The 10,050-nt window shown below is 39.9% G+C and overlaps 1 protein-coding gene across 2 annotated transcripts in view; it reads right to left on the bottom strand.

Moving 5' to 3' along the window:
- Window positions 1-6,786: 6,786 nt before the first annotated feature.
- The window catches only part of ATXN7L1 (ataxin 7-like 1), a 41,670-nt gene continuing 38,406 nt past the window's right edge, over window positions 6,787-10,050 (bottom strand). Inside the window, exon 10 of one of the 2 annotated variants that reach the window (XM_009698665.1) lies at window positions 6,787-9,436. In XM_009698665.1, the coding sequence (XP_009696967.1) occupies window positions 9,395-9,436 (42 nt within the window). In that variant the 3' untranslated portion in view covers window positions 6,787-9,394. The remainder of the gene's footprint in view (window positions 9,437-10,050) is intronic. The other variant, XM_009698666.1, reaches the window with a different exon arrangement.

The following is a 10,050-nucleotide window of genomic DNA, read 5'->3' as shown; positions in this document are numbered from 1 at the left end:
CTTCCAGCCCAAATCATTCTATGATTCTAGTGCTGTGGCTCAGGCTGTGGTTAGCTTTCCGCACCCCAGGGGCCCCTTACTGACGCACCTTCAGTTTGTCCACTGGCCCCTTTTCCTGCAAAGTTGCTTTCTTGCCAGTCAGCACCCACCTTGTTCAATGACAGGGGGTTACGCCTCCCTCTCAGATACAGGACTCTGCATTTGTTTTTGATGAACCTAATGAGGCTCCCATCAGCCCAATTTTCTAGCCTGTTGAGCTCTCTCTGAAGGACAGCCCTGCCCCTACTGTATCACCTCCATTTGTTGTTATCCATGAATCTGCAGCCCATGTCAACATCCAGGATGGTACTGAAACCCTTCAGCATTCTTTGGCCCAGTACTAGCCCCTGAGGCATGTTACCAGTAACAACCAACCCACCCAACTTCGAATGGCTAACCTCAGCCCTCTGAGCCCTGCTCTTGAGCTGATTTTTCACCCACCTCATAGTCCATGCCTTGAATCCACACCTCTCCAATTTATTGTAAGAATAAAAACGCAGATGGTGTCAAAAGCCTTGGTAAGCTTAAAGTAAACCATGCACTGCTCTCCAGTCAGTCCCGGAAGGCAGTCATTTCATCACAGAAGGCAAGCAGGTTGGTCTGGCAGTTTTCCCTTGGTAAATCCATGTTGTTGGGACATGGCTCTTGGGAGAGTTTGTTCCATCATCTGTCTGGGATTGAAGTTGGGCTGAGCAGCCCATAGTTCCCTGGGTCTGTCTTGAAAACAGGCATTGCATTTGCATTTTTCCAGTCCTTAGAAACCCTGTACCCTGGTCACCACGATCTTTCAAGGAGGATAGCAGCCTTGTAATGATAGCCCTATAATGAGAGATAGAGATAGATATATAATGATAGCTTGAATCAAGCCCAGCTTTTCCCATAGACTGGCACAGATCCAGGGTAAGTAGTCTTTAACTCAGGCTTCCTCTTACATGGCTAGTACCTCACTCCCCAGACTCTGCCCAAAGATCTGAGCACAGACCTCTCCAGTTAAAACCTGAAGCAAAGGCAGCACCAGGTGTGCCTCAGCCATTTACCATGTCGGTTGTCACTAGGTTACCCACCCCACGTAGTGGGGCTCGTATTTTACTTACTGTACCTTCCATGTTAATGTACAGAAAGTGTTCTTCATAACCCTCACTAACTCCAACTCCAGCTGAGCGCTGGCTTTCCTGGTTCTGCTTCAGCATGCCTAGGCAGTGTTTCTGTATTCCTCCAGGGCAGCCCACCTGTATACAGCCACAGTCTGTATATTCGCCTTTTGGATTTGATTTCAGTCAGGAGTTCCCCATTTAGCCATGCTGGCCTTCTCCCATGTCTGCTCAACTTCCTGCGTATCAGAATGGACTGTTGTTGTGCTTCAGCTAGCTCCCCTGGGCCCTTCAGGGCAGTCTTCCGTGGGATTCTGCCAACAAAATGTCTGCAGGAGACAAAGTCTGCTATCCTGAATTCCAGAGTTGCAATTCGACTATTTATCGTCCTCACATCTCCCAGAATCTTAATCTTTGCTATTGTGTAGTCGCTCCTGCCAAGGCTGCCACCAATGTCAGTGTTCCCAGCCAGCCCTTCCTTACGTGTGAGTAGCATGTCTAGCATAACTTGACTCAGCTTGTTGAGCACTTCTGTCAAGAAATTGTCCTTGATGTACTACAGAAATAGCCTGGATCACTTCTGCCTCTACCATGTTGCCATCCCAGTCCCATCCACAAAAACAAGAGCCTGCACTCATAAGACTAAGCTGTGAATGTTGTTTTTCATTCAGCTGCAAAATAAAGTGTAAACCTGCCATCAAAAATCATATACTGGGAAAAATTAAATATCAGGAATCAGAAAAATACTTCCCATTACTGTTTCTAAGTCAAAGAGAAGTAAAAATAGGTCACAAAAAGGCTAGTTTAATATCAGAGGATTTAGCTGTCTTACAGAACTGGCCACTTCCCAGTTAACTGAAAACCCAAGAAATTGATTTCCTAGAACTACAGTGGGACTCTTGCTGAAGGCAAAAGGAAAAAAGAAGTCATTTAGCAGGAGCCTTCGTTCTTTGAGATACATAGCATATTTGTCTGTTTAAGTGTGGCTCTGAGCCCACAGCTCTTAAGACTACAGATGCTTTTATTCTAGCAGTATCTGTAGAGAGAGTTCACACTACACAGGGTGGATGGAGATCAGAGATCCATCTCCATCGCCTTCATTTCTCTGACTCTCCCAATCCAACAACAGAAAGGCCGGGGATGCAGTTAGGAAGCTAAAGTAAGTGTGGATTATGCATCTCCAAAGACTTGCGTTACTGGTAAGTAATGTCTGTCTTTTCCCGTATTTGAGCGTAAGTCCACATGTCTGTTCTAACAGTAGTCACTTCAGTCAGTACTCTGTAAAAGCAGTTACCAGGAAGAGGTCTTGGAGCACTTCCTGACGTCAGCATTGCTCTGCAAAATCCAACACTTCTGGATGCATCAACATTTGGTGAAGGTGAATGTCAGTGTAGGTAGTTCCCCACAGGTGTCAAGAGCAGACACGCTCTTCATATAAGCTGCAATACTGCATGGGCTCTAATACAGAATGTGCTGATTACCGCGGATAGTAGATTTAGAAAATAACGCCATCTAGTTTGTCACACAGTTAGCCATCCTAAGTGTAAAGGTCCTCATGATTCCTCAAAAGAAAATACTAACATTCTTGGAGAACATGCCAAGTGCTCGGTTCTGTGAATGTAAAAAAGACAAGACTTAAGAGTGGACAGTAGTTTCTCTGCCTCATCCAATGCTGCCTTAGAAACAAAGCAGGTAAACTGATTCAAAAGCAGCTCTGTGATATGTCTCAGGGAGAGATCTGGGAAAAAAATGCAGCAAAATAGCTATCTAGGAAAGACATAGTAGAGTGAGAAAGGCCAATGATAAGGTCTTAGGTGTCACCAACTGTAAGTGCAAATTATAGCTACCAAAAAAGCTGGTTAATGAATAACGTAAAGACTAAGCAATGAAGAGGGTTTAGTATTAGGAAAATGCCCTAAGGCAGCCCTAGGGAGTGTTTCTGAGAAAACAGCCCTACAAGATGAGTCCTTGAGAGAGAAGTTAGATCATCATGATGGCTTTTTTCACATTTGGATCACAGAACAGGAGGTCTGTAGTCAAGCTTCCTGCTCAAAGCAGGGTCAGCTCTGAGGTCAGACTAGGTTGCTCAGAGCTTTATCCAGTTTAGGTTTGAAAAACCTCAAAAGTGAAGAGATTGCACCTACCTCTCTAAGCAACTTGTTCTAATGCTTGACTGTCTCCATGCAGGAAGGTTTTTCCTTGTATCCAGTCTGAACCTCCCTTTTATCAACTTATGTCCATTGTTTCTCACGCTCCCCGTGGAGCACTGCAGAGCCTGGCTCTGATCTCCTAGTGACCTCCTCATAGGTATTGGCAGGCTGCTATTATGTCCCCTTAAGTCAGGGCGAGTGGAGAACGAAAGCCAGATGTTCATTACAGTGCTGACCCACTTGCTTTGTGCTTCAATTTCTTTTGCCCGTTTTTTTTTTTTTCTTTCTTGGCAACCTCCTAAGGGATTTTGAAGGCCAGTCTGGGCCCGAAGGCCCTGGACAGAAGCTTGAGATGGAGAAGCTAGTATCTTTCAGGCTTCATTGGCATTTAACTGAGATGAAAGGAGTCTGGGATTGGAAGGTCAGCGGTGGAAGTCATAGGAGTGAGTGGTCCAGTAATATGCTAGGGGCAAAGTAGAAGAGGCATTAGAGAATTGTTGGTTAGAAACAAAAGGCCCAACAGGGAATCTGTTAGGTACTCCAGGAACGAACATGCATTTGGCTTGTTCTAGGTTAAGGAGCACAAATGGAGCATTTCCCTTTGAATGTTTTTGTGGTGTTTTGTTTTGTTTTTTTCCTTCAGAAGCATCCATGCTCAGGGTGTGAAGCTGTAGGCCTTGGAAGCACTCTGCAAAATAACACAAGTGAAAACCAGCTTTCTGCATCTTCTTGGTGGCTCCTTGATAATGAAGCAGCAAGCCCAGTGTGTTGATTCAGGCTACGTGGTCCAAACACAAATCCTAAAGAGAATTAACAAGGAAAGAGTAAGTCAAGGCAAGATTTAAAAAAACCCCGAAACATAAAAATCAAACCAAAAAACACATCACAAAAACCCCTAACTGATTATGGGTCAAAATAAGAGAAAACTAAAGAAAAAGGAAGGCAAATAGTTGCAATCTAAGAGAGGAGCTGACCAGAAGGGAAAGTTTCTTGCATAGGCTGTTGAGAGTATCTTCAGAATTAAGGTGGCAGGCTCATGTATTCTGCATCTGTGGTGGGAAAGGCTAAAGGCTTGAGCCCAAGTAATCCTTTTCCAGTGACCTGTCTACTCACTTGTGACACAGCTCTCCAAATCAGCACTGAGTAAATTTGCCACTGGGAAGGGATGATGGTTTCTGTTCTGCAGTGCTTTCTCTGTCACTGTTTCCTCCTCTGCCTCAGTAGGGGCCAGGCTGGAAATCAGCTGGCACAGACACAGGACTCACAGGGTTGCACTCATGAGTTCATCAGGCCATTCACTGTATTTACACTAACAAGCCTTTATACGTGTAGCATTCTGTAAATATACTTTGTTCATGCTAGACAACTTCTCTGAAAAACTAGTCTCTGTGGTGTCACATCAGCCATGTTAGTAACTGCTCCAAGTTAATCAAACCCAGATTCAATTTCAGAGCTAAATCTTCCAGGTTTGGGAAATCTGCAAAGGGGCCGCTGAATGTTGGGCACCATCTTGAATCCTATTGTTGTCCTTACCCACACATCAGTTCTCCTGGATCCCAATTGCTATTTCTGGCAAGCTTCCCTAAAGCTTCCCTTCTCCCTTCTGTAGGGAGAGCAGATCACAGACTAGATTTAAGTATGTCTGCACATCAGCAAAAAACAACAAAACACACAGAAAAGAGTCCAGCCCGTGTCATTTGTGATGCATTACAAATGAGAACGAGAGTACGCATACCATCTACCATGGATTTTCCAGCTGAAAGGCAGAGACCTGCTGCTGAATTATCAGTTTTATTTTTCTTCTACTTATAAAGTACGTTTTAAAAGGGGTCTATACTTGCTTTGAGTAGTAGCTTTCAAGAGGTACTCAAGGAGCAAAACAGCACAAAAATTTGCATGAAATAAACATTCTTGTGTTCCAAAGTCTGAATCTGTTGTATGAATCTCCTCCAAATATTTCTGGAATCAGTATTTGCTATTTCTTCCAATTGTAAATCCTGACAGATCTGGAAGAGTAAAGCAGATACTGGTTGCACACAGCAATGGGTTTCTTCTAAAATAAATAGCTCTGTGGTAAAAACAGAAGCATAAAAACCAGAGTGCAATGAATAAAAAAGTTACAGTGTGATCTGCTTCCCTCTGAAACTGATGGTATTTAGAGCATGGTAGATAATACAAGCAAAAGAGTACTGCTACAAGCAAAATACTTGAATAACCAAAAAAAAAAGGGTGGGGCCAAACCAACTCCAAACAGAGAACAGCTTGTAAATCATTCTAACAAACCTGCAAGTGATAAAAAATTACTCAGATTCATATTTAGAAAATAAATTCAGTGGTCTTTGGCCTTTGCTGGCCATGGGCAATGATGGCAAGCAACTAGTAACCCATGGCTTTAATATTCCATTTTCTTGGCTGTAGCTTTAATTTCTAATGGCTGCTAGAAATAGCAAAACATCTTACAAACACAATGTCACTGTTCAGCCGTACATGGGGACCACTCTATCAGGTGAAACTTCAGTATCTACTGTTACTTCATGATGTTCGGTTTTTCTGTACTGGAAGAGATAAACGCAAGATTAAAAAAAAAAAAAAGGTTTCAAAATATAAGCAGCTCAGACCAAGGCACAAATTGGACAGTAAAGAGGAAGTTCAGGATTAGCTTTTGCGAGAGGTATCAGAACATGCAAGACATTACACAAAAAGCTGTTTACCTAGAAGGTAAAATCTTCCTCCTTCGATTGCTGTTTCCTGTCACGCAGGCCAGCTTTCTATCTCCTCTGCCAGTTCCGAGTGTATGCATACAAAAATGCAGTTTGCAGTCCAAATTTCTGGCTTTCAAAAAAGATCATACCATAATTGCAAGTATCTTCCCTACAGTATTGCCAAGACTGAGTTTCCAGATACTTCATAAAAGGAGCACAAAAACGCACACCTTCCTCAGATTTGCAGAAGAGGTTTGCTGTGAGAGAAGAAACTGCAATCCTCTCTGCAGAGCTGACAAGCCAATGAACAATTTAAGTCTCACTTGATGTGTAACTGGAACAGGCTTTACACAGAACAAGAATCTTAACGCCTAGATAAAGTTGCATTTTTAGTATTAACAATGATAAAAAGACTGGTTATAAATTTGTACTGCCCACTGAAGTGAGAATTCCTAAATCTAGCAGCTGTAGCAAAGTTAATTCTTAAACTGATAAGGAATGAGAAAATGCATTCGGCTATGCAAAGGAATTTAAAAATGATTTATCAGTACAAAAACCTCAGTAGCTGATTGTCACACATGTCCTGACATGTAAATACAGAAATATTTTAGATGTGAGTTCCAAAACCAATCCCAGAGCAATTCATCCCTGTTCAGAGAGCTGGGCAGATCTTTTGAACCACCAGTGGAATTCTCAGTGCTGGCTACCTGCACAGTGTACTTCAGCCTCTGGGAAGACAAAGGGCAGTCTTGCAATACGTACCATTTTTGCTTTGCAAAGATAAATAATGACAAAACTCATCTGTTTCTTACAAACATATAAATTATTTTATTTACAAAGCCATGTTACAAAAAAAAAAAAAAAAAGCAAAAAACCAAAAAAATACAATCGCTCACTAGAGAATATCTCCAGGCCCGGTGTTGAACCATGGCAGTATCAATCAGATACATGTTTGTTCTGTTTTTCCTTTTTTAAACTGTAAGCCATAGAATTTACTATTTACACCTACTTTAGACATTTATTCTGCTTACAATTATCACAAGCATGGAATGAATTCTATTTGATACTGCTAATACATAAAGGTGCAGGACAAAGAATGAAAATACTTAGTGTTACAAAATATGGATTGTAGAAAAGAAATTGGCTGTACAAGTATGGCATTTTTTTTTTCTTAGAATGATTGGACATGCTTTCTTCAAAAGTCTTCTGGAAAAGGTTCTAAAATCTGTAGTAGGAAAGCACAATATAGCAGGTGCAAATTCATTTCTGTGCAACAACAGTTATTTAATATATCCCATGACTGACCAGCTATGCAAAACCCACAGAGTTTTGTTAAAGTGCCATGGGTCAACAGCATAACAAAATATAAGGTGTAAATAGAAAAATTTCTTTTTTTCTTCTTTTTTTTAAAACAATAGTTCACTGAGAATCAGCAATAATAGAATATGCTGTATAAACTATTCTCTACAAAGGTCGATCAGCACTATTTACAATTGTTACATCAATACAAAAGAAGGCATACAAGTTATCCAAGTCGCTTTTTATGGCTGACGGGCCTATGCATTGCGTATGTGTAACAACCAAAGCTTCTGAGCCTCTATTGCTGGGAACAAATCACAAGATTTTCAGGCAAGTGGGGAAGAAAAAGAACTACCGAGTGAATGCTACACTAGTAATGCATTATAGGCTGGTCCAGTTTGTATCCATTTTTTTCAGATGTTTACTTCCATTTCACTTTTCAGGTTGAAATTTTTGATACACATAATTAAATAATGATTCTTTGATGATGAAAGAACACTGTGGGATTTTACTTCGTGCTTAACTTTCCTGAAATGCTGTCAGGCGTAAGCCAGTTGAAAAAAAATTTAAGCAGCATTCAAAGGACAGGCTCCATATTCCAGCTTTCCAATTAAAAGATGCATGGAAAGAGCTAAAGCTTCCTAAAACTACAAATTTGCTCCTTCAGTCATCGATTAGCATTGTTTCTCAGAAGCAACCACTGAATCTCACAACCACTGTTTTCCCTCAACAACTAGAAATAGCAGTTCATTGATTACAGAGGATGATGTTGTTACTGAGATTTTTAAACTCCTGCAGTTTTATAACTCAAAATAAATTAAAAAAATCAACATAGTACTGCTCCTAAAACTGAACAAGACAAAAATTGTGCAAAAATAACAAAGATATGTACACATTTTTCTGTCTGAAGAAATGTACAATAAAAACATAATTCAAAGAACATTTTAAAAATATAAACATTGCTTAAACTTTCCTAAGTTTCATACTGTTTCTGAAACTATACCGGTCAGTTAGCTCTGAAGTATAGCAAAACATAAATTATTACAAAATTAACACTATAAAAATTTATTTTAAGAATATTTCTAAACTTTTTTCAAAGGGTCTAGCCTTGTTTATAATTGCTTAAACATTTTTAGTCTTAAAATTTGCCTTAAGCCTTCTTTTTTTAAAAAAGAAAGTAGTAATAATCTCCCTATTTGCAGTCTCTCGCCTTTCCCCAAGATGTAAATAAACCAGCATATAAGTGCACTTTTAACACTGTAGAAATAAAAATTAACTCCTCTGTACTATTGTTCCAGTACCTAGTATTGGCTTCCTGATTATAAAATCTATATTTTATTAAAAAATTATTCAGTAATCCTATAAGAAACACTGTCAGTGCAATTCTATTAACACAAGCCAATCTGCTCAACTCCTGTCCTTGCAAACCCAAACTGTTTACTGAAGTTATCAAGTGCTATGGTCGTAAGTGTCTAGAAATCCACCAAGATTTGGGGATTTTACATGTTGAGCCCCCGATAACAATTACAGTTTGGTGCAAAAATCCACCATGCGTTGATTGAAGTATAGATTCCTTAAGAGCCTGATCCTGGAAGAGGCTGAACACTCAGAATTCCCACTGAAATTATTAAATGCTGTAGGTACAGAGCACCAGTCAGGATTAGTCCCTAAAGTTGCAGTGCCCCAGCTGTTTGCAAATTACTAAGAAATGCACTCAAATTTTTATCCATAGGACAAGCTTAAATACAGAATTACTGTAATTTTTATTTAATGAAAACATTTGGAGATCCTTTAAATAAATTCAAATAATGATCTGTTTGGTTTTTTTTTTTTTTTTTGGAATGTCCGCTGTGTTCTGGTAAGGAAACAAAGGGAGCATTGCAATGCTAACAGCTCTAAAAGGCATGAAACATAACCAAGCAGAACGCACAGATCAGTGGCAAATACAAGTGAAAAACTTAACAAATCACTATTACAGTTTTCTGTAAATTTAATTCTCTTTAAAACCACAAATTCATAAAAGGTTAAATCCATCTGCAGGACATAGAAAAGAAAAACCCTGTGGAGTAGGGCTGCTGAGAGCTAGAGATTATAGGCTGGTTCCTTTTCCTTGTTATGGAAGAGTCCTTATTCTACCAGTCCGGTTTGATGTCTTCTAAAAGAGAAACCAGAGCCAGGTTCAAAGATCACAAAATGTCTTTCAGTACACAATACTTTAATAACACCTGCATCTGACAGAACTCAAAAGCAGGAATTTATTTCAAGTCCCTGAACTAAATTCCCTCCCTGTTTACTGATTACATTAGACCTTTAAGAAAGGGAACTGCTTTGAATAGACAGCGTATTTCCTTTTGGGACTGTCTGATTTTAGTAAGCTTTGGCAAATCTCACGTTCATTAACTTGGTGTATCATTACAAATAAAGAGCAGCAATTAGACGACAACTCTGAAGAGTCTTTTCCTCTACACAGCACGTTTTCATGCACAAGGAATCCCCACACAGCATACACGTTGTCACCTTCCCTTAATAAAATGATCTAGTTACTCAGTATTTAAAAACCACCGCATACTGAGGTCTTGAAGTGTTAACACATTCAGGCACCTAAAAGCACTATGAAGACAAAAACACTTGATTAGTTATAAACCTAGAACAAGGATAAAATCTGGAGAAAACAGGCTTTTAATACATAATTTGTCTTAACAAGCACAAAAAATTTGATGCTAAAACTACCATTCCATTAATGTTTGTTAAAAACCCAAGTAGTTTTTG

Source organism: Cariama cristata, unplaced genomic scaffold (genome assembly GCF_000690535.1).
Source record: "Cariama cristata isolate BGI_N322 unplaced genomic scaffold, ASM69053v1 scaffold16144, whole genome shotgun sequence".
NCBI classification, from domain to species: Eukaryota; Metazoa; Chordata; class Aves; order Cariamiformes; family Cariamidae; genus Cariama; species Cariama cristata.
Note: the sequence above shows the minus strand (reverse complement) of the source record. Positions and strands in the feature narration are given on the sequence as shown.